This window comes from Anas acuta, chromosome Z (genome assembly GCF_963932015.1).
Source record: "Anas acuta chromosome Z, bAnaAcu1.1, whole genome shotgun sequence".
In the NCBI taxonomy this organism is placed as follows: Eukaryota; Metazoa; Chordata; class Aves; order Anseriformes; family Anatidae; genus Anas; species Anas acuta.
The window spans coordinates 29,902,940-29,929,056 of record NC_089017.1 but is presented as its reverse complement, the minus strand read 5'-3'; the positions used below and the strand labels follow the sequence as shown (position 1 = coordinate 29,929,056).

The 26,117-nt window shown below is 38.4% G+C and overlaps 1 protein-coding gene across 12 annotated transcripts in view; it reads right to left on the bottom strand.

Moving 5' to 3' along the window:
* The window catches only part of CCDC171 (coiled-coil domain containing 171), a 172,573-nt gene that overhangs the window by 51,391 nt on the left and 95,065 nt on the right, over positions 1-26,117 (bottom strand). For 11 of the 12 annotated variants that reach the window (XM_068666401.1, XM_068666408.1, XM_068666409.1 and 8 more), the window contains 2 exons: positions 10,999-11,144; positions 8,246-8,300 (listed from right to left, as the gene is read on the bottom strand). In XM_068666401.1, coding sequence (XP_068522502.1) covers positions 8,246-8,300; positions 10,999-11,144 — 201 coding nt within the window. Of the gene's footprint in view, positions 1-3,273; positions 4,479-8,245; positions 8,301-10,998; positions 11,145-26,117 lie in introns of those variants that run through there. The other variant, XM_068666410.1, reaches the window with a different exon arrangement.

Genomic DNA, 26,117 nt, shown 5'->3' with positions numbered 1-26,117 from the left:
TTTGATGAACTAATTCTACATGTCCAACAATGATGTTAAAAATTCTCTGCTGATCAGAGGTAAAAGTAATTTCCTCTGCAGACTACTTCCATGCTCACTTCTTTGTTTTCCCTCTGTACACTTTGAGCTAGTATGTCCAGTTATGCCAACTGAGACACAGTACAAAATGCTAGCAAGCTGTGAAAGGTGTCAAGATGTGCTTACCCCTTCCTAAAGCATTGCCCACTTATGGTCTGATTGGTACAACAAACCAGAGATTTTAATCTCTCAGTTTGGGCCTAATTCATCGCTTTCTCATGTTGAACAGAAAATACTTGGATATAAACTTCACAAGGTAAGCAATACAGCAGAACCTTTTATAAGTCCAAAGTTCACCAATTATAACTAAAAAGTAGTTCTTTTTACTACTAAAAGTAGTTCTTCAAAAGTGAAGGCCTTTGGACTTAACTACGCTTCCATTTCCTATCACTATGCTAATTGCATACTATCTGCAATTTAAAAACTACAAAAAACTACAATGATACAGTGATATGATGATAGTGAATGACAAACAATTGAGACTTCCTGACTTTGAGATGCCCACGTTGCTGAGACAACAGAAGCTATAAATATGTTATGCAAATCATTCTAAAAGAGTGATAGCAAAATGGTTTCTACCACATATATGTACTCTGCATGTGACATATAATTAACAAAAATGTTTTTAGAATATGTATTTCTTAAAGCAATGAGACAGTTAGAAAGCAAAGTGCATCTAAGTCTTAACCACAGTCTTTCAAATACATGTACATGGCTGGTTCAGCTGCATAATGTCCATACCTCCTGGACAACATGTAGAATGCAGGTCATACTGCAGAAAACAAAGAAATGCAAGTTGCTGTTGCAAAGATGATCTTTCATGGCAAAATACATATAAAATGTATAAAAATATTTTTATATACTTTGTATATGGATACTCGTCCATGAAACATCTTTATCCGTGAGTAGGTTTCAGGAATCAAGGATTGCTCCAGAAGCCCAGACACTGCCTGAGACAAGACTGTGCTGCTTAAACTCAAGGCACTTTAAATCAAACATAGCAAAATCACTGATTTGAAGTAAAAATTATATTTTTTATTTTATTTTTAATAAAGCCAACCCATAGCAAAGCACAACGTACCTCTGTGAGACAAAATAGTGCCACATACAAAGGAAAGGGCTACATGGTACTGCTTAAATGTCAAACAGAGTTAGGTTTGAGTACTTACTAAAACTCAACAGATTGTGTATAGTTTTCCATCAGAAGAAGAAATGCTTTCCCAATTCCAAGTGTCCAACCATTGATAGTGGAAGATTTGGACAGCATCTGTACTTATCCTGCTACAGGTAGCCATACATTAATCTAATCAGATAGACCACTTAATTAAAATCTACTACAAATTTCCGTATTAGCATACAGATTTACTTGGTCCCCTTTTTGATTACTGCCATACAAACCTGTATTTAATTATAATTTAAGTCCTTTAATGCGTGGTGTTTAAAAGAACACTAATTACCACAAAAACACCATGTATGTAAGGAAGCGTGTCTGTTAAAACTGAAGTTTGGGGCATGCTAGTTTTGTTGTTGTTGTTGTTGTTTTGCCCTCTGAAATTCCAGTCAAGCTTCTGGAAATTAATTTTCAGAGTAGAAAAATACCATCCAAAGCTTACCTAGAAGTTTAATTCAAGCTTTCTCATATTACTACAGACAGACACTACATGCTCTGTTGAGCAAGATGTTAATTTGATCCAGAGTTGTTTTTTGCAAACATTGACCACTGCACCTAAGCTTCGCTGTAGTTGCAGGATGTGCACTATAATACATCCCCTATGAATAGATTTGCAATGACCTTGGGCTGAAAATGAACCTATGTTTGGAGAAAATAACAGTTAATGTATTCAGTAATTCAACAATTCTCCAAACAAGGATTTTTCCTTACTAAAGGCAAACTACACAAAAGTATTCAGCCTATTCAGCCTTCAAAAAAGAAAAAAAGGTGAAAAAAAAACAGGGGGGGAGTGATGAAGATAAATACACTTTGAAATTAGTTATTTAGATATGTTGAAAGTGAAAACAGTTAGGCACATAGATATGACATTCGACAATGTCTTATCTTCAGTTTGTCAAGGATTTTAAATCCCTCTTGAGCTGGAGTACCATTTTTAGCTTGGCTAGGTCAGAATGACACTGAACAATATGAGTGATGACACACTAGACAGCTATATGGACAGAGTTGTCATCAGCAAGCCAGCTGTGCTAACACCTGTATGTCCTGCACAACTGAGCTTTAGGAACAAGGATCAAGTAAGTCAGATTACTAGGGAGGTGGAACAAAAGTACTTCATAAAACATTTATACGAAAAGGTGCTAATTTGAGATGGAGAAGAAAAATTCATCTTTTTATTGCTTTTTTTTTTTCTTGTCAGGGAAAAATAACAGCTAGTTTCCTACTATAAACTTCCTAGAGCAATCTTCAGAGTTTTAATATTCTAGTTGGGTTTTCTTTGTGATTTTATTGCATGAATACATACCATGGTTTCAATAGGCTTGTGATACAACATGCCTTGTTGACAACTGACATCCACAGTGATAAACAGACCCTGAACGCACAAACACACACAAGCAGGCTTCACTCTGTTAATGTATCTAAACACATTAGAAGAACCAGCTCTGGGAATAAAATTAGGCTAGGGAAAAAAAAAATCAAATTTAGATCTCAAAAAAAGAGTTCTTAAATCTTTATAGAGATACCTAAATAATAATCATAGACACTTAAAGATCCCAGTTAACTCAGAAATAAATGGAGCTAAAGGCATCTAAATGGGATCTAGAAGTATTGGGCAACATCTATTAAGCCTGATTGTGGAAGCCAGCTTTAGCCCCATAACTGTTCCATTTTTTCAAGGCCCAATCAGTTTGTGGTCTTCTTGCTGAAACTAACAACTAATGCTGTTTATCAGTGTTATCACTGATGTATTCATGTGTATATGGACTTAAAACTTCTATAAATTAATTTCTTACAGGCTATAAAACAAACATCATAAGGAGATGTATTTTATTGCTATGGACCACATCAAAAATGGCAATCTAATGCTACCATGTCACTAATTCTCAAGTGTTTCAACATTTCACCTCATCTCCAACTGTCTCTTATCCTTTATTTTTTAATACATCATACTTTTGCATAAAGAAAGATGATTTTGTCTTTGTATTTTACAAGGATAACAGAATGGATGAATGGACTGCATAGTATTCTCTTTTTTTTTTTTTTTTTTTTTTAACTGATTGCACTGTGGGACCCAAATCTCATGTACAGCCATTTTATAGACATCTCAGAGAAGACACCAGGGTGGGTGGGAGGAAAGCAGCAGTGAGGCAACATAACACAATGACTGTGTGGAAGCACTTCTGCCAACTGGCATACAAACCTTCCAATCAGCAGAAACAAAGTGCATTACAGAAGTGAACGAAAAGGAATTTACTAACCAGGTCCCAAAAGGAAAGGAACACACTGGATAGGTGCTTTGATCCCTGGACTCTGCCAAAATGTCAGAGCAAGTGGGCTGCCAGCAGGTATTGGGAAAAATATTTTGGGGAGTTTTTTTTGTTTTTTTCTTTTACCAACTCATTATCACAGTTCATCAACCTCACATAGGATAGCGGTAACAGTCTAAGCTTGAGAAGACATGGTATTTTATTAACCTGCTAAAAAGGCCAAATCCTAAGCATCTGGTGTTTTGGGCAGACCGAAAACTTTGCCAGCCCATAAAGCTCGTCAAGACCTTACTAGTTAAAGAGTACAAGGGGAAACACAAACAATTTCCTGGCTCTGTACAGGCTGACTCACTGGGATGACTTCCCATGACAGTGTTTTGCACAGGCAGAAATTTAGAGAAGAGGGATTTAAGGAGCCTGAAGAAAAGGGAATTACAGCACTGTATGAAGAGTAGCTGTCAAGGTGTTAGCAGCAGTGGGGAGGGCTGCAGGAGGGTACCTCTGTGAAAGAGTTTGTGGCTGTCCAGTTCTGGACACTGCCACATCCAGCCCACTCCAATGGCCCTACAGCCAGGCATGGCTGAGTCCAGCAGCCAAAATGGCAGCACCTCTGCTGAGATGTACTCAAGAAAGAGCAAAGAACACAGGCATAAAGAAAGTAAAGAAAACAAGTACAAAACAGCAGTGTGACCACCACAGTCGCTGAAGGATGGGGGGGGAGCTGCTCCAGGCACCAAGGCAGATTCCACAGCAGCCTATGGAGAACGCCATGGTGAAGCAGGCTCCATCCACCTGTAGTCCTTGGAGAAATACACTGTAGCAGATGTCCCTGCTGCAGCCGTTGAAGGACACACCAGAGCAGGTAGATATTTGATGAGAGAACCTCTGTCCGTGAAGATTCTGTGATGAACCATGCTTTTCCTGAAGGACTGCAGCCCATGGAGAGGAAACACACACTGAAGCTAGGGAAAAGAGTGAGGAGCAAGAAGCGACACAGAACTGATATGGACTAACCACAGCTCCCAGCACCACCTCCCCTGTGCCTCAGGGCAGGGGTTGAAGAGCTGAGAGTGAAATGAACTTGAACCTGACAATTTAAAGGAAAGGTGGTGAGTGTGGTGTGCCTTTAATTTTTTGTGTGTCTTCATTTTTTTTTCCACTACCCAAATCTGTTTTAATTAATAGATTAATTTTCCCCAAGACAACCCTTCTGCCTGTGATGGTAAGCAGTAAGCAATCTCTCTGCCTTTATCTTGACCTGAAAGCTTTCTCACCCCATGGGGAGAGAAAGCCTGCATGGCTGGGAGGGTGTCTGGTTGCTAGCCAAGAGTAAGCCACCACTGACACTCAAACTGGGACACAGTACTCATGGAAGGCTGAAGATTTTAGCAGAGATAGCATTAAACAATTTCTTCCACTGATTGGACTAACTTGACTAACAAGTCATTAACTACATATGTTAAAGAATCTAATTGGATAAAATTAACAGATCTAATGTTCTTTACTGTGTTTTAAGCAAACATGATATTGATAGGAAGAAGTACAGAATAAGCTAATAATGACATAATCAAAAAGCAGTCTGTATACTTACACCAAAAAAACAAACAAACAAACAAACAAACAAACAAAAAAAAACCACTTCTCATCATTGTTTTTTGAGAAGAAAGCTTCCAGAAATCATTTATTTTTCATACATAAAAAGGACTGGAATTGGGTATTAAAACAAGACACTTTTTTTTTTTCTCTTGATGACAACTTTGAGAAAATCTGTGTTTGAACTTCAAGCAGATGAAATTTCTTCTAAGAACTCTTCCAGTAAAAATTCACTGCTTGCCATTTTGCTTTCTTAGTGTTATTTTTTTAAGGGAATTTGTCAAGTTACAGGCACAAGTTCTCTCAGTAGCCAGTGTTTAAATCTGTGTTCTATTTTGCTCAGCTTTTCAGTTTAAGGCAATTTAAGAGATTCTAGTGAAAAAAAAAAGGCATGTTTTCCACACCAAAATTTTCAAAAAATCAGCTAGTACCTTTTGGTCATCTTTAACATTATGAGAATAAAATTTTACCAGAACGAAATCCTCTTGAGGGCCCTTGTTTGCCCCAGTGGTTTTTGTTTGTTTATTGTTTTTGTTTTGTTTTGTAAATTTGGAAAAGCATTCACTTCCCACTTTGACATTTTTCTTCAATACTTAGATATAAAACAAAAAAGCTTCTCTGATTTTAATGGTATCATGAGAATTCTTGTGCAAATAATCCAGCTCCATGTGTCAGATGAAGATAGCTACCATGTCAAGACTGGGGTTAAGGCAAAAATTAAGCTTCTAAAGAATATCTTACAGGTTAAAAAGGATATGGAACTAGTTGCTAGAATTACTCTCTCTCTCTTATGATAGAAAATGCTCAGACTCTTTAATGTCTCTGCTTCACAAATATCATGATGATTTAAAAAAACAAAACAAAACAAAACAAAACAGTCTTTTCAGAAGGCAGCTCTGGAACAGTCTTAGAACAATCATTATAAGCATCAGAGCCTTTAGCAGGCACAAGCAAACCCAAGAATTTGTTGACAAAGCCAAATGTATGATACCAGATTTTCCATTCAGTCACAGGGGGGCAGTAAATATTGTAAATGATTCCTCATCTAGAGCTGTATTAAAACCCTGCACAGAAACCCTTATGCCCCGATTCTTTCTGCTTTGTTGGGTGTAAGTTACACACAAGTTTACCCAAAGGCAGATGAACTGCACCTACACTGCTGCATTCTGGAATTCTTGCAGTGGCTACAGTACAGGAAAGAATGAGGTTGCCTTAATGGATATCGGTGTATACCCTCTAGACTAAGTAAGATTTCTGAGGATGTCTGTAAAATCCCTCTGAGCTCTACAGACAAAAATTTAGTATTATGCATTGATAACACAGATCCTGCAGGTGATGCAGTGGAATTTTGTGGATATTTGCTCATGAATACATCAATGTAGAAATACCACATTGTTTAGTGTCAAACTCCCATAAATATATTTGCAGCTAATAGAAATACTTTTTCAGCTCCAGATGATTCAGAACTTTATCCCTTTTCTTTTGATACCTTTTTGGAAAACAATTCAATTCACAGAATTTCCATAGGGAAAAAAGAAAGGCTTGTTGTTCCTCTACTAGTATTTCATCTACTTGATCAAGTTCTCATAGAACAACAATGTAAACTTCATAGTCTACACATAAGCCATGCTCATTAATGTTAGATAATTAGATACTATTATGATGTCAGGGGTCTACATTTCAGATATTTCCCAAACAAAGATCAATATTTTCCCTTTGTTCTTCAAGAAGAAATAATATGTCAAATTATAAATGATTTACAATCAATTCTCTTATTTCCTGCTGCAAAGCTCATCCTGACATTTCTAATTCTTATGTTTTCTTCATTCTTTAGGTTGACAAACCAGAAAGGATAAATTACTCTGCTATTCAGTAATGAGCTATTTCGGCCTAACTGTGTGCAATTCTAACAAGCATCAAGAAATAAAAAAGCATATGTGGTAACTAAAATTCTCAAAGAAAAATGACAGTTTCTTTACTCATTCACTGCATCACTAAAAACATTACTAAGTATGTGAACTTCCTATAACCTTACCCCAAACATTTCAATGCCTGTGCATATGCAGCTCTGCTTTCAAAATCCAGTATAATAAATAATATCCAGAATAATAAATTCTCAAGGCCAACAACACGACATGTACATGTCAGTGTAAAAACACAGCACTTTCTGCATTACATAGATTTTCCAAACTTAAAAGAATATGGGGACAAAAAGGAAAAAATTACCTTTCAGCATGGTTTGCTGCAGCTAAAACACAAAAGCAGTTTAGGTACTGTCACTTTTTGTGAACATTAAAGGAAAGAAAAGCTAGAAAATGGTATCTGAAAATTAAATTAACAGCAGTTTTGGTGGACACAGAAACTAAAATAAGGAATAGATTCCCATGTTGCTGGGAATTCAAGATGTGATAAGGGAAATGAACACTCCAAGGTAATAAAAACTCTTTTTTTTTTTTTTTTCTCTGTGTTGATCTGGACTGAAAACAGTTATAAAACAATCAGCCACTAGAGCTACAGTTAGAAACAGCTCTGTCTACCAAATAATTACATATTCAGCTTTGTTGAACCTTCAAAGAATACTACACCAGAGTAAAATAAGTCCAAGAGAAAACTTTAGATTATAATTCAATTTAAAAAAGTTTTAGAAGAAATTATTTCTAATGTTTTTGTTAATACGCACCATCTTTTTCTTATTTTATCATCTTATTTGTATCAAAGTTTAAGGTAGCATGCACAGCACCAAATGTCTTATGAGCATCATGAATTTGATGAACTCCACCTGACTCAGTAGAGATAAATCAGCAGCAATTCTGAATTATTTGAAGGATCAATATTCTTCACTTAGTTAAACAGAAATAGCACTCAGTGATGGAAAGAAGGGAAGTGAATTACGTAATGATAATAACTACATAATAAGTTATATATTAAAAATAAGTCCATATACTATGTAATTGTAATTTATCTTGCTAAAACTGAATACTTTTTCAAGCTAAGAAAAGTTGAAGGTGAAAACTTATATGCCATTGAAACAAAGTTGTTTTTCAACTTCTACCCTCCTGCTTCCCTGAGAACAAGCAGTTTTAAAAGTTTTATGTGACTGTAAATAAAATACAGACAGAACATTTCAAATTCTTACCTTATTAAGAGTGGCTTCCACAGATTTCATGTGACTAATGATCAATTCTTTATGTCTATTGTAAGAGCAAAAAACAGAGTAATTAATAAAACTGAAGCTCTACTGATGTACAAATTACTACTATGTTTGTCTTTCTCCTTTTTTATTTCCAGTGCAAACATTACAAAAATAGTTCATGGACAATATGCAGCATATTTCCATATGAAAGTTTAAAAGTTTGCTTACAATAGATACATCTAATATTTAAGGGCATTTCAGGATCAAGGTATATTTATACCAATGAGATATATACACCAAAGGTGTATATATCAAGGTGTATTTATATCAATTAATAATCCCTGTATTCCTGGAGAGGAAATCTGTAATCCTGCGTAAGAAAAGGCATGTTGAATGGACTCTAGGCTCTAGTGGATTGAGATTACATTCTTATACTGCAGTGGAGAATACTTACAGACTATGTTTTTCATGAAGTCTTCTTTGTACACAAAAAAAACTGTCTTCTATAAACCTGAACATTCCCTTATGTGTTCCAATGGACTTTTCAAACAGAAGTCCAGTCGAGGATCCTATTTTTATGAAACTGAAGTTCAGAGAATGCAATACTACTCATGCCCTTTTGTAGACCAGGGCTTCATTAAGGCAGACAGCTTTGAACAGTTATGCTGCTATAAATAACTTTGGTCTCATCCTCCATTTACAGAAATATAATTACAGTTGCACAACATTAAGGGGAGTGGGCCACAGTGACCATCAAAACACAACAGGAAATCAAATGGAATTTATGCCAAGCAAGTGATACCTGAGTATTCCAGGGCAGTCTGTTACCTTGCCAGCTATGTGAACATTTTGTTCTAGCTTTCAGAGTTCCTAAAGCTGAATTACAAAACATGGTGGTGTTCTGCCTAGAAGAACCACCACTTCCTCATTTTCTTGATTCATACTATTCTAACAGCCAAAAAATAAAGGTGGATAGAAAAATATGATTGGCTATCACACTCTTACTAAAACTGTCATGTAGATTTTTGTCTTTTCAGGATCTTCAGGTTCTTCTTTCAATTGGATTGCCAGGGACACGCTTTTCCTACTCCGTTTGCCTCACTTATGTAGCAACCGCTTTTTGTCTGTGTAAAATCAGTTCTAGAGAGCCAGTCCAAAAGCATTAATTTTTAAGTTAGTTAATGATATGGAATTCAGATTTTTCCTTGAATATTCTCAGGTGTTGATCATAAAAGATCTTTAGATGGAATTTTGGACCTAGATTGACAGGTGATCCACAGGTAACAAAAAGCCCTGTGACTGTGGTTGACATATCTTGCTTTTTGGGAGTAGTTAAATAACATCTTTAAATAAAGTTCTGATCATATTTGTTTACAGCACCTAGAAAAAAAGTTTTCAAAATGGAGACAGAGGGATTTGACCACCTCTTTTCGGAGGTTTGCAGGGACAGGACAAAGAGTAATGGCCACAAGATGGAGCACAGGAAGTTCCACACCAACATGCGAAAGAACTTCTTCACCGTGAGGGTGACGGAGCATTGGAACAGGCTGCCCAGGGAGGTTGTGGAGTCTCCTGCTCTGGAGATATTCAAGGCCGATCTGGATGCCTACCTGGGCAGCCTGCTCTAAGGAACCTGCTTTGCCAGGGGTGTTGGACCCAATGATCTTTCGAAGTCCCTTCCAACCCCTACAGTTCTGTGATTCTGTGAATATATATTTTTTTTCTTTTTCAACTGCTATATACAGCAATAAAACAGTTTTAAAATTGGTTTTATTAAAAACAAACAAACAAACAAACAAAACTTACTGAACTTAATAAATATATGTGTCATAGGGAATGCTCTTTAATAAAGTACACAAAATAGGTTGAGGCCAGGTGAAAAGGGGCAACCCTTCACGAACAAATCCTTCTTCGGGTCACACCTCCTTTAATACATTCACACTAAATAACATTTTTAATTTTCATTATGTTGTTAAACATTTCACTGAAAACTATTATAATCATGATTTTACTTGTGCATAAAACACTTAAAGCTTCTAAGCTCTTGTTTTCCAGAAGTCAAACATATCTCAGGTATAATGGAAATTTTAAATGCTTAGATGTTATCTTCTTATATGTCTTTATGGTTCTAGGAGGTTAGAAATAATCTTGTAAAAGTCAAATGAATACCAAAATCCTGAAATGAGGTGAAACTGCCCCGCTCCACCCTTCTGACGTGCCACGCCCTGTTTGCCCATCCTGGCCGCCACACTCCCTAGGGGCAGCTTTTGAACGGCCGGGGAGGGGGCGCTGCTGGCTCTGCCTACAGCTTGTCAGCCTCCCTCTTGAAGGCTGCCGGGCCGAGCCCTACTGGCTCCCTCGGCTCCGTCAAGTGGCCTTGATGCTGAAAAAAAGCCCTGCCTGTCCCCATCCCCCGCTCCACTGCAGAACACGTCTGCCCCGGAGCCAATCACCTCAGCAAGGGCTCTGCCAAAGAGATGTTGTCAAATCAGTAACATAATTTGCCAAACAAAAATGCCTGTGCTATTTCAGGACCCAGAATTTGGAGTACTTTTGTGGGCTAACTACAGAAAACATACATCTAGTATGTTGAACTAACAGTTTTCTTCTTAGAAGACTATCATTGAATTTCAAAGGGAGACAGATGCACTTTTGTTTTCAAGCATTACATTAGCTAGGGCTAAAACCCTGTGCATGAAAGTAAGAATTGATCTTTTGTCTGTTTTAAGTGATCTCCCCAAGGTCCCAGCGCTCACTTTGCTGCCATGCAGAGGGCACTCTCTGCATCATGGACGCTCTCTTTCAGTTGACGCTTCTCCTGCTCCAGCTGGGTAAGAAGTCTATTGAGCTGACGCAGAGATTGATCTTTTCTTCTCAGCTCCATCTTTGCCTCGAAGAGTCTCTGCAAGCAGACAGAAAGCAGAGTTACTTGTCAGCCCAAATAATTAACTTCAATTTATGCCATAGGCTATTAAACAAAGCGGAAAACAGACTGACTGTGTGAAGTAGATTTGGACCATTACATACTACCGTTTTAGAAATTCTCCAGCAGAAACATTACTAACTCACAACACCCCAATTTTTAATACATTGCCTGTGTACAATTATGTTTTATACAATAAAGTGATGTGTTGATCGAACAGGTACATATACTATGCTACAGGTATCATATTTACAAATAACACAGTGGAAAGAATCCAGAGTACAGCATTAAAGGGAACAAAATATTCTCAAGCCTTAATTTAAAAGAAGCATTAAGAAAAAACATTCACAATGAAAGGAAAGAAACAAAGCTGTATTTATTTAAATATTATGCATGAATCAGACAATTCAAGATAAAAAAAAATACTAATGTTCTCTGTTAGTGCACAAAGTACAACATTGCTGCAATACTTCTTAAATCACTACTTTACAGTGCTTTCGATGTGCTAACAAGAGTTTTCCAATATGCAAAATATTTTTATTTTTTATTTTGCTCCCTGGGTTAGAATTAACACAACGTGCTTTAAATCAATTCAGATTAATCCAACAGATGACAAATAGCACACCAAACTAATTAATACAGAACCTGGCTAGTTACCACTTCTTTCAGCTGAGATAAATCAATAGTTTTTGAGACTGCAGTATTAATAATGTGATTTAATTTTGCTAAATGTTACATTTCACTTACAGTATTTAATTATTTTTTTTTTTTTTTTGGAAAAAAATACAATAGGCAGCTCTAAACATTCTTTTAAAAATGCAAATTTCCTGATAGATTCTAAAGCAATATAAAAAGATAAAGAAGGCTGAAAAGCTGCCTTTGCACCCTGTGTTCTTACACCATGTATTCAAAATTTAGGAATCTGTTTCTGCTTAAGTTTTAAGAATATTTTGCATAATATTACTCAGTAGATACAAAAGACTGATAAAAATTTGTAGGGCACTGAAAACTTCACTAATCTTCATAGAATCATAGAATATCATGAGTTGGAAGGGACCCAAAAGGATCATCAAGTCTAACTCCTGGCTCCACACAGGTCTACACAAAAGTTTAGACCATGTGGCTAAGTGCACAGTCCAATTGCTTCTTAAATTCAGACAGGCTTGGTGCAATGTCCCTGGGGAGCCTGTTCCAGTGTGCAACCACCCTCTTGGTGAAGAACCTCTTCCTGATGTCCAGCCTAAACTTCCCCTGCCTCAGCTTAACACCATTCCCGCAGGTCCTATCACTGGTGTTTACAGAGAATAGGTCACCTGCCTCTCCACTCCCCCTCGTGAGGAAGCTGTAGACTGCGATGAGGTCCCCCCTCAGCATCCTCTTTTTCAGGCTGAACAGGCCCAGTGCCCTCAGCTGTTCCTCATGCGTCTTCCCCTCTAGGCCCTTCACCACCTTTGTTGCCCTCCTCTGGACACTCTCCAACAGTTTCATGTCCTTGTACTGTGGTGCCCAGAACTGCACACAGTACTCGAGGTGAGGCCACACCAGTGCAGAGTAGAGCGGGACAATCACTTCCTTCAACCGACTAGCAGTGCTGTGCTTGATGCACACCAAGATACGGTTGACCCTCCTGGCTGCCAGGGCACACTGCTACCTCATATTCAATTTGCTGTCAACCACAACCCCAAGATCCCTCTCTGTGGGGCTGCTCTCCAGGATCTTTCAAGGTCCCTTCCAACCCCTACAGTTCTGTGATTCTGTGATCTCATTGCCCAGTCTGTATGTATACCCAGGGCTGCCCTGTCCCAGATGCGGGATCCGGCACATGCTTTTGTTAAACTTCATGCAGCTGGTGATCGCCCAGTAAGGCCTTTCCACCCTCATCAGGGCCCACAACTTCTCCAAGGTTGCTGTCGTCAGCAAGTATGTTCAAAACACCTTCTAGTGCTACATCCTAATCATTTATAAACACATTGAAGAGGACTGGCTCTAAAATGGAGCCTTGAGGGACCCCACTAGTGACCATCTGCCAGCTTCATGTGGCCCCATTTACCACAACCCTTTGAGCCCTGCCCATCAGCCAATTGCTCACCCATCACATGCTGCTTTTATGAAGTTGTATGCTGGACATTTTGTCCAGTAGGATCCAATGAGAAACTGTGTCAAAAGGCTTGCTGTAGTCCAAAAAGATCACGTCAGCTCATTTCCCTTGGTTGACTAGATGGGTGATCTTATCATAAAAGGAGATCAAATTTGTTAGGCCGGACCTACTCCTCATGAACCCATGTTGGCTGGGACCAATGACTGCATTGCCTCCCAGGTGTACTGCAATAACTTCAAGAATCATCTTCTCCATAATTTTACCAGGCACTGACATAAGACTGATAGGCCCGTAAATGCTATTGAAAAGAAGGGTCAGTTGGGAGTTTATCATTCCCACCGTCATGGTCCTCCAGCTCAGGGCACCCAAGGTCCCAAAGGCCCATCATCAGTGTTGAATATGGAGGCAAAGAAGGCATTAAATGTCTCTGTCCTATGTCCTTTTCTGTGAGGTGACCTTCCCCATCAAGTAACAGACCTATGTTTTCTTGGGTTCTCCTTTTTCTGTTCACAAATCTAAAAAAAACTTTTTTATTGTCTCCCCATACTGATGGATGCCAATGCCTTCAAAAGCAGTTTCTCAGGGGACCTTGCTGACTAGTTCCCTGAGCAGCCTGAAGTCTGCTTTCCCCATATCCAGGCCTGAAGTTTTGGTGGCAGTTTTCCTTCTGTCACCATAAATTCTAAACTCAACCACTTCACGGTCACTATGACTGAGATGGCCGCCACTTGCCATGTCTCCCACAAGACCCTCTCAGTTCTCCAGCAACAGATCTAGCAGGGCACCTTTCCTAATTGGCTCCCTTAGTACCTGCACCAAGAAGTTATCATCGAGGTGCTTTATGAGCCTCCTGGACCTGCTCATGTCAGCCATGTGGCATCATCACCAGTTGATGTCTGGCAAGCTGAAATCCCCCATAAGGACAAGGGCAGTTGATCTCGAGGCATCTCTTAGTTCTGCAAAGAATAATTCATTGGCATTGTCGTCCTGGCCAGGTGGTCTGTAATAGACTCCCACAATGACATCCCCTTTATTTGTTCATCCCTTAATCCTTACCCAGAGGCTCTCAGCTTTGCCATTGCCAACTTGCCTGTTCCTCCTGAAGAGCCTGTAACCATCTATTGCAGCGCACCAGCCACAAGACTCATTCCACCAGGTTTCGCTTATGCCAATGATGTTGTAGCTGTGGGACTGGGCCAAGACTTCTAGCTCATCCATTTTATTCCTCATACGTCGTGCATTTGTGTAGAAGCACTTCAAATGCGTCTCCCTACACGTAGCACCTTGTGGAGCTGACCAAAGGACCTCACAGGCATACAGTCCCTCTGATTCTAGCACACCATCCCTTAGCTCATCACCAGCGTGCCTGGTTTTATCCACTTCTCCCTTCAACTCTAGCTTAAAGTCCTATCTATCAGCTCTGCCAATTCCCGAGCAAAAATCCTTAACCCTTTCTGAGAGAGGTGCATCCCATCTGGTACCAGCAGGCCCTGTGTCACATAGACCTTCCCTGTGATCAAAGAACCTGATCAAAGTTCTGCTGGTTGCACCAGTCCAGAAGCCATGTGTTAATATGGTGAGCCCACTTGTCAGCATCGGTCCCCCCTATTGGAAGGACAGAGGCAAACACAACCTGTACCCCTGATCCTTTAAGTAGTTACCCCAAAGCCCTAAAGTTCATTTTGATCGCTCCCAGACTTCTCATTTCTACCTCTTCATTACCTGCCTGAAAGACCAGTAGTGGGCAGTAGTTGTTGGGCCGTACCAGGCACTTGACTTTCTTAGCAAAGTCTCTCTCACCTGAGCTCCAGGGGGCAACAGACTTCCCTGTGGCTTGGGTCTGGTCAGAATATTGGGCCTTCTGTCCGTTTCAGAAGGGAGTCCCCCATGACAGTAACCCTTCTTTCTCTTTTGACAGAAGATGTAGCAATGCGGGGGTAGGTTGCCTTGCCTTAGGCACCATCTCCAACTGGGACGGGCTTTCATCTACATTGTTGTTCTGACTGTTGTGTTCTAGACCCTCATACCTGTTATGTAAGGGTAGATGGGAAAGCGAGGTGGGCAGAGATAGGGCTCGCCTACCACCCCAAACAGGAACCTGCCTCCATTCCCCTCCTTGGCCTAGGTCTCCTCCTGCTGCCTCGTGGGATGAGGGAACTTTTGTCTTCTGCGTAGCAAGAGACACTTGTGCTGCGGCAGGCTCATGACTCTGTCTCAGAGAGGGTAGAGTACACCTCCACCAGTCAATTTCCCTCTCTGACTCCCTGATGCTCCTGAGCCTGCTCACCTCCTCCCAAAGCTCCGCCACCAGGCTGAGCAGCTCTTCAACCTGGGCACACCTCCCACAGGCATACCCCTCGCTGCTGCTGTCGGATATTGCCAGAAGACTCGGACACACGCTGCAGCCCAAGATCTGGACGGCAGTGAGTTTCCCCGAGCCCTCCATCTGAGTAGCCACATTGGTGACTGTGGCTGGAGAGGCTGCAAGAGATGCGGAGGCCATGGTTTTCTGCCTGGTTGATGCCACAGCCAGGTTCCTCGCAAGCAGGTTACAAGCACGGAAGGGAAACACTGCTGCAAAAGAGCAGCCCTCCCTGCTCACCCTGCCTGCACAAACTGCACCACCACACCCTGTTTGCCCATCCTGGTCGCCACACTTCCTAGGGGCAGCTTTTGAAGGGCTGGGGAGGGGGTGCTGCCAGCTCCACCTATGCCTCGTCAGCCTCCCTCTTGAGGGCGGCTGGGCCCTGGGCCCTGGTGGCTCCCTCGGCTCCCTCGAGTGGCCTCGATGCTGAAAAAAAGCCCCGCCTGTCCCAATCCCCCACTCCACTACAGAACGCATCTTCCCCGGAGCCAATTGCCTCGGCAAATCAATCCAAAAAAGCTCCAAACCTAGCTAAGAGTCAAAAGCACTTCAAAAAAAGTTAGACAATATTTCTATAAAATAAAGAGGTACAGCACCAAGCAGTATAATCCTGTGAAACAAACTGAAATTTATGGATTGCCTATTTAAAAATAAAAAATAAAAAAATCTCAAGACAATAAAAGCAATCAGGTATTTTAACAGCATACTTTAAAGTACAGTACTACTACCAGAACTCTCTGTTTGGCAATTTACAAAATCCAGGTTGAGGTTAATCACTACTGTAAAAATCAATTGTAAATCTACTGTATATCAATAATTTAGACTGAATATGATATTTTTACCTGGAAAAGAAAGATAAATAAAATCAAAACACAGATTTCCTCATTCCACATGCCCAAAACCAGAAACATTGCTTTCAGAAATTACTCTGATGCCACCAGCAACTATCAAAATCTTGTCTGTACAGCTTAATTTATGGATAATAGGAATTTCAGAAAAATTATGTCCAAATTACTAGAAATGTATTGGCAGGGATAAAAGGAGCCGTCTATCATTTAAGAACAAAGAACATTGCCCTCTTCCATTTATCGTGCTTACTGTTTGTTTATATTAGGATAAGTCGGTATTGAGGAAACACAGCTATGAAAGCAGAGTGATGTTCCTCCCATGCATATTCTCATCTTTTGACAAAGAAAATTTATTGAGCACCTGTGGTGCAACGCTCTGGATACCGTAACTTTCCCAACCTACTTGAAAAAAGTGTTTTACAGATGCAATCACAGGACTGAGCTCTGGCCTACGAAGAAGATAATCCTCCTAATTTTGATGTAAGCAGCTGGAGTCTTGCTCCAAGATACTAGTGGTCTAAGTGACCAGAGAAACACAGGCTAATATGAACACCCTGGTAAAAAGGGATGCATATTTATTTAACTTTTATTAGATAGCTATCCTCCTACAAAGACTAAAGAGTAGGCTGTTCCACTATACAGCTTTCATCATTGACCACAGATGGTGAAGAGACTCACTAAGTGTCAAAAGCTTGTTTGAGCTTCTAATTGATAATGCTTATCAATTGCAAGCACACGCCTATTAATAACAGGCCTATTAATAACAGGCCTAAGCAATAACAGGGATGAAAGCATGAAGCCCAACTCTTGGAGAAGTATGGTCAGCAATCCATAGTAGCTAACAATAAAGCAATACAGAAATGATTACATCAAAAATCTTAATGTTTTATCATTTTGACAACTTTCACCATTCTCTGGAGAAATCTCCAAAGGATTCAGACTTTTCCAATCAATCACATTGCAATACCTATGCAAACTGTAAACAAAACAGCTCCCTAAAAACAATTTCAGCATTCATTTGAAGATCCTTGCTACTTTGGGTTAAAGTCAAGCCTTGAAAATTGCTCAAATACAGTATGGAATGTTCTACAGTAATGCCTGCTATGCCTCTCTTTTTTTTTTCTTTTCTTTCTGCAGATTGATCTAATTAAAACCCTTGATAAACTTTATGGACTCTAATATTTCCAGCTGAGTGACTGAAACCAAGAGGGTGTGCCTCAAGGCAGCAAGGCAACAATGATAAGCAGCAGGTTAGCCACTAATTTCTCAGCCAGGGTAGATTGTGAAAGTGTGATGTTCTGATAGCCAAGAAAGTGTTCAGGAGAGAATAGGATAAATCAAGTTTAATAACTCTGCTCCTAATTGTTCCCTCAATGCTCCACTCTAATTACTTGGAGAACTCTCCTGACTGTCACCTGATATTAAGTTGTTGGAGGCTGAGTGTGGAGCAGTGAGATAATCAATAAACATTTAGTGGGGAGAAGAATGAAGATCCCGTTAAGCAGTGGGAACCGGCAGCACCCAAAGCCCTTCTGCTCATGAGAAAACCTATGGGAGAGCCATAGTGATTGCAAAGCAATAATCCAAAGCACTGTTTTTAGGCCTTGAGGCCTTTAGGCAACAGTACATTTGAGAAAAAAAGGTTAACACGGTCACCCTAATTACAGCCCATTTTCACATACTTCATATATAAGCGAAGACAAGCCAATTAGGTAGAAAGGAAGATAAGGGAAGTTTTATTTGTATACTAATTAAACCCCTGATGAAATTAAAGGAAAAACATACAGCTCTGTAATTGTGTCTGAGAAAGGTCACTTCAGGTTCAGTTATCAGAAAAGCACAGCCTTGAGATATTTCACTTAATCCACAATATAGCCCTTATTTTGCTCCCCAGGTCTTACTATTTACAAAAATAAGAAAATTTCAAAACCTGATAGTGCATTTATCTTGAAATGTTTCCTGTGGACAATTACAATTGTTAGAAAGTTAAGGCTGAATGTGATAACAGGGATGGAGGTTTTAAAAACCTACTATGTCTGCACATAGTTTTGTGAAGATGCTGAGCTTTCACTTTCAAGCATAAGTGAGTCTGAAACAACTTAGAAGCCAAACTCCAATTTATAGACATTTCATAAAATGACAGTTATTCATATAATTCAGATGTTTAGGCATTCAGGTACTCCTTCAGACTTCACTGCATTTCCTCTACGGTCCACCAAAATCCCATAGTTGGTTGAGTTTTCATCAGCATCCATAAAGAGAGTTCCCTCTAGACATATTTTAGATTTGGACTTCTTTTTCTCCATAAACAGAGTGAAAAAACACTTGTTGGTGAGAACAGCATGTAACTGATAGCACTGAAGAAAAATCTAATTGGGTGTACAAAGGATGAGTTCAAACTTCTAAAAAAATTTTAACAATTTTTGTTTTTTCGTTAAAACCAGTTACAAAAAGAAACAAAAGCTCAGCATGGTCATTCTTTACCACTCTATTCAACAGAACAGAGGGACAATCATTCTAGATGAATGATGACAGTCATACAGTTTAAATTCATGCAAAGCATGTGCAACACATTTATACTGAGAGCATGTTTTCCAAGATCAGCAAAGCCAGATCAAACTGCTTACTAAATTCGATATAAACTACAGAGAAACAAGAACACAGCACTACAAAATACTGAAGTATCTGTGTTATAAACAGATCCGTGAAATTAAAGATTTTGTCTTCAGGATGAAATTTGGTATGTGCATTTTCTATCTAGATACAAAATACTATTTTTAAAGAACTGTACATTGAATACCCCTTGTAAAGGTGTTTTAGGTAAATACCAAATAACTGTCCACAGAAAAAGAATACAAAGTTCAGACAGAATCCATTAATCCACCAGCTAAAATATACAAGTACTTCTCCATTGTCTCATTTTTTGTAAAACATAGGTCATACAAAGCATACATGACAACTGTCTTTTTTTAGCTCTCTTTTCTATATTACATCATGATGAAGTTAAAACTTGACTTTTCAGTTGGTGAGTGAGAAATAATAGGCTGATAAAAGCACATCCAAAAAAAAAAAAATGCAAACACACCCTCACTGGTTAGGAAGGCAGAAGAGTGTTTGAAAATGAAAGAGCAAAACTGAACATTTAAATACTTTCTTTCACACTGTTTGCTTTTGAACTTGGTGTATAAAACATTTAACAATGTGCATCATGACTACATACGAATTATGACTCTTATGGAGTCCAAAATGCTTGTTTAAATGGCTGTTCACGAAATGAAACTAAGAGGGAGTAAAAGAATCCTCTTGCCAAGGAATAACAGCTACTGCGCATACCCTTCTGTCACAATGTACAGAAACTACAGATCTGATTGGAAAACTGACTGCTTTATCAAGCTCTACATAGGTATACTTTTTCTGTGGTGTTTTTTGTTTTGTTTTCTTTCTTTTTTCATCTAGGATATTGTGTGTGTGTGTGTGTGTTCTTGCTTGCTTTTTGTTTTGTCTTGTGTTTGTGTTTTTTTTTTTTTTAAAGATTAGCAGTGACAATCAATATAGAAACTGACAATGTCTGGGCTGGACAAGCAAACAGTGAGGCAGGTCAAAAACTGAATTGCTGGGCTCAGGGGGTGGTGATCACTGGAATGAACAGCCAGGAATTAAGTGTACCCCAGCAATCATTATCAAGTCTGGTCACATTTAACATCTTCATTAATGATCTGGATGATAGGGCAGAGTGCACCTTCAGCAAGTGTGTTGATGACAAAAGACTGGGAGGAGTAGCTGATATGCCAGAGGTTCACTGCTATCCCGAGGGACCTCAACATGCTGGAGAAATAGTCAGACTGACAGAAAGATGAAGCTGAACGAGGACAAGTGCAAATTTCTGTTCCTCGTGAGGAACAACCCCAGCCACTAAAGTATGCTGGGGGGCCCCCAGCTGGAAAGCAGCTTGGCCGAGAAGTGCCTGGGGGTCCTGGTGGACACCAAGCTGAACATGCATCAGAACCATGTCCCTGTGACACAGAAGGATGCATGCAGCATCATATTGAAGGAGGTGATCTTTCCCCTCTTCTCAGCCCTGATGAGGCCACATCTGGAGCTCTGAACTCCCTGGTGCAACAGAGATGCAGCTACTGGAGGGAGCCAGTGAAGGGCCACAATGACCAAGAAAGGACTGGAGTTTCTCTCCTATGTGGAAATGCTGAGAGAGCATGGACTCTTCAGCTTGGAGTAGAGAAGCTTTTAATGCTACAAAGAGGTAAGAGAAGAAGTAGTAGTATCTTGCAAAAGCTGCCCAAGAGTTCGGGGTAAATAGCTGCTCAGGATAACAGGCAGAAAAAAAGTTGGAAGCCTACAAAAGTTTCTAGCCAAGAGAAGGTCCAATTATTAGTGAGCAGCATTGGATCAATATGCTGGCCTTTAAGAGAAAGTTTAAACTAGTCTAATTTGGTTATGTTCAGTTATCAGTTCAGAAGCTATCAGCATTCAGCTGATCAGTTACCAGTCATCAGCATTCAGAAGGCATGCATTACTGACTTAAACTAAATTTTTTTAAGTGGCTTTCTTCCAATGATTTATTTTGCTTTTTATATTCAAGTAAAACTAACATTCACTATTGTTATTAGTATAACGCACTGCTCTTCATGAATGTCTTATTTTCTTTATTAGTATATCTTATTATTCTTTATCAGATAAGAAGACACCTTTAGAAATAACTGTATATGTTTTTTCACCCTAAAAGCAAACATTATCATGTAGTTATTACTTTAGGAAAATAACATCGGTTTCAAGAACAAAAATGAGAACTATGTTTATATGTTTATGTTTCAATGGCCACAAGCATTGAAACCTCCATTATTCCCTTGGTTTCTAGCCATACAAGAGCACCACGGGGAATTTTGGTTGCAAATAGACAGTCTGTTAAGGTGTCTAGTGGGGCTCCCTGAAAAAGTTGACATCTACTCTGCTTTTTGATCATTCTTGTAAATTCAATGCTGTCAGCAAATGCAATCTTCAGGATAGCCTCTGAGCGCCCCTCAAAAGACAGTCTACAGATAACCTAGAGAAATCTTGGATCTTTCAAAGGTCTAAACACAAACCATACAAATGTAGCAACAGTTAATAGTAAATACACATATTTAATGTCAACTGTATTCTCAGTGTGCATATCTGCAATGACAATCAAATTACAATAATTCAAACTACACAGTTGAATTTCCACAGTTTGTTTGTTTTAAATTCTTCATTATCAAGAACAAATCAAAACAAAATATTTGGATGAAAAATCTTAGGGAAAGAAGTTCCGTGGCAAAGAAAAATAATCATAGCAGAGATTTCTCATCAATACATGAAAAAGAACATCTAAGGCATACATTTAGAAATGTAACAACAAACAAGATGGATTTAGACTTCTCAACTGGAAACCAAACTTTGCAATATCAACATACTATATCTGGATTCACAGTGTGTTTCAGAGTGGCTGCAGTAGGGTCTTAAAACAGTTTGAAATGAACTCCATGTGGCTGTTGTGCTCTTGCAAAACAGAACTAACCTGAGGCTGACCACCCATGACATGTTTTCACATGCCCTTTAAACTCCTCTAGAAAAAGAAACATGACCGTATTCAAAAAGACATTTGAATGAGATGTATCTGCTTTACAGAAAAAGCAGCGATTTATTTATATTTTTTTTAACCTCTTTGCTGCCGGACCTTCAGTCTTAAAACAGCAATCTTTTCACATGCTGGCATTCTGAGAAATGACATATATGACGACTGTTCTCTTAAGTATGTGGTGTAGCACAGAAGCAGTTAAACATACCTTACAGATCACAGTTTATCTAACAAAGTACTAAATGGCTTGTCTTTGGAAGTGCCTCATATAACGAGATAACAGAAGGTAAGTGGAGCTACTAAGCAAAACATTAACACTAATCAGCAAAATAATTTTAACAGATAACCAACAAAGCACTGGTTAATTAAGAAATACTTTCAGGCATGTCTTCACATTTCTGATACAGTATTGGGTACAATTGTCTGTGATTGCTCTGTGTAAGAAAATCCCATAAAATTAGAACACAAACTATACAACTATACAACATGACTAAAGCTTTACCAAATCACTATCATAAAGTCAAGTAGTTTTGTAAAGAAAACTAGAAGTAAAATGATTGTGCACATGGCTCAAAAAGCACTTGTAATACACAGTTACTTTAAAAGATCTAGAACCTAAACATTAAGAAAAATCTCAATTAAAAAAAAAAAATACATTGCGGATGGCCACTCAATTGATGGGAAAATGTATACATTTTCATCTTGCAAGAGATTTTTCTTAGACAAATTATCAGAAGTTGTAAGCACTCACATTCTGAAAGTGAATATCCCTTCCTATATGTATCTAGACAGTCCATTTGTTAACTGAAGCACCACGCAGACATCCAAGCAAGTTTAGGTACCAAAAGCACTTTACTTGCATTAGTTCAGGATAGATTACAGTACCTCAAAGATGTAAAGATAAGGTTTTTTTTTGTTTTTTTTGGTTTTTTTTTTGCTACTATGCAGACATTTCTCAAGAGAATGTATTTTCTGATCAACTAGAAAGGGATGCATTTTTCAATTGCATTAACTCAAAATGTTTAGAACAGAATGACTGAAAATGTTTTTTGAAGTCAATGAGCTGTGGATGTTTTAAAGTTACTATGAACTTAAAAAAGCTTATTAATTTAAACACTGCAGCTATTCCTGAATAATTTCACATCATGACACTTATTCCAGAATAGACATACTATTCACATCTCTCTTGGTTCCAAAGTAAGTGAAACTAAACAAAACTTTTGAAGTTTTTATGTGATGTAATGGCAAAATACAAAATGGCCACACATAGAATCGGAGAATGGTTTACACTGGAAGGCACTAAGGTAGATTCTCCTGGGCTGTTAGTACTAACAAGTAGTAACAAGTAACACATCAGTGTTAAGATGTTTGTAGTCCTAAAGCCTAAGGACAACATGTTAGCTAGGTACATCAATGCATTTGAGCAGAAATGTAAGTTGAAAAGCCATCTCAAATGATGGATGCCCTTGTGAATACTAAGATGAACTGGGCAAGTCAGACATATCCTAATTCAATCGAAGATAATAATGAAACCCTACTTCTAAACAACATTTTGGAAAATGTTAATAAGCATAACAAATTTATGCATGTGACAATCTAGAAATTTATATTGTCTTGTGAGCTAAGTGAATTATGTTAGTATTAGTAGAAGGCTGCAGAGAAGAAGAATACCACCATAACAAAACATAATCAAAGACAATTTTAGAAAAGCTTAGGCTTAATCATTCTGAGATTTAATTGGATTGAAAAAAGAAAAAAGAAAAAAGAAAAAAAAAAAGAAAAAAAGAAAAAAAAGAAAAAAAAGAAAAAAGAAAACAATGGTGAGATGGTGACTATAAACATTTGAATTCATATGCTAGGTGGTACAACTATAAGATCATTCATTTCTTGTTCATCTCTGATGTGCTACCTCCTCTCCTGCCACTGATTGCATTGCACTTTTTTTTTTTTTTTTTTTAAATTTCAGAAACCCAAATCACTACAAATGATGAAGGTGGGTTTCTTTGTTGTTAAAAAAAAAAAAAAAAAAAAAAAAAAAAAGGACAGATGTTTCTTCATTGTCTTTAGAAAAAGTGAATTCCTCTGCTACCATAAAAGCTAACCCTTTGCAGTTGCAGGCTAGACAGCCCTGCAGCAGCAGCAACAGCTTTTCCATGCTCTGGCAGTGTCATGCTGTCAAATTAGTTACTTACATGCCACAGAAAAGACAATTCTATTTTTTGCTATTGTTACATTTTTTACTCTGACAAAGCCCCTGCCTTAGAGTTCTTACAGTGCAAGGCTATAAAAAAGATGGTAGATACTTGATACTATGAAAGAGGGCTTCTCAAAATTTTCTCATGTTCCTGTATAGAAGTAAGGTAACAAACTTTACACGTGCAATTGTCATACTGCTAACACCACTTTCTGCTATATACAAGCATCTGCAATACTTTTGCTTAATTGTGCTTCTTATTATCTAACTGTGCACCTTTATAAACAGTGTACAATATAAGGTATACATGATCCTTACCCTTGGTTATGGTTTACAAGTGTTACTGTATGGCACTGTACATATACAGAAATACTTAGTTGGATATAGAAGCACTGAATAACCTGGCACTGCCAAGTCTACCACTAGACAAGGCCTCTAAGCTCCACATCTACACGTTTCTTGAAGACCTCCAGAGATGGTGACTCAACTATTTCCCTGGGCAGCCTGTTATAATATCACACAACCCCTTCAGTGAAGAAACTTTCTTCATCATATCCGTGATGACACAACATACTCCACTGACTTGAGCTTCACCGTAGGTAAACTGATTCCAAACCATCTGTCTCTGACTATGTCATATTGGTCTTAATAAATCTTCTTTTATCAGTAAGATTTCTAAGTCCAGGAACAGAGTATTGCAAGTTCTAAAAAAAAAAAAAAATTCTTCCATTGCATCTGCACCACTGAATTTGTTTGGAATATTTTTAAGCCACAACAGCTATTTAAGATAATTCAGGAGCAGGGAGAAAAAGATCATCAATGACAAAGGAATATTACCTACAGTTTAAATAATCACCATTTCATTCCCATTGTTTATTTAAAAAGGCATACACAGTGTGAAGTCAGTAGGAATGTGGACACAGACTAAAAAGGCATCAGGGACCCAGTAAGTGACACAGCACTCTGTTTCAGAACTAAATTGAAGAAACAAATGTTATGGGATACTAGGGCTACTAGTATCTACTAGGATACTGGATACTAGGGATACCAGTCTTAACTTCAGACATCGGTTCAACAGAGAGAACCCTAAAAATCTTGACTATAGTTTCAAGGTATCACCTAAACAGAACTTAATGTTTGATTCTGAGAAAGAAATTACGCTTACCCTGAGTCCAATACACTCGTTGTCCCTGCTGGGTCACTTAACTTTTCCTCCTGGAAGAGGCTGCTACACAACTCACCCGACAGTGGTGTGTTAGAGTGGGCCATCACATCAGGTACTTATGGACAACACCAAGAACACCAATTTACACTGGCTAAAGTTTTGATATTGCTTCAGCAAAAGTTTTTCTTTTTCTTTAACTAAAAGAATTGGTCAAATCCATTATTTTATTTTTTTTAACAGGAAACATTAAAGTAGGCTTAGGCAGATTTATCAGTTTTTATACAGCTTACATTCAAAGACTGTGTTCCCTTTCAGTAGAAGAGTTCTAACCACACTGCACACATTTGTATTCAGGTAGATGTGTGTTTCTGCAGACAGTCCCAAATGCTGTTTAGTGAATGTATGCATACTTAATTTTAATATCATGCCACCCACACTCTACTGCATGAAGCATCTGCAGGGAGAAAACACACATACATGACACACGCACATACAAACTTTATCCCTTTTACTCACCTCAATAAAACAGAAATGAATTTACATTACTATATATCATTATATATATATATATATATATATATAATATTATATATTATTATATATATATTATTATATATATATATTATATTATATTATATACATATTATATTGCTTATATATTATATAAGCAA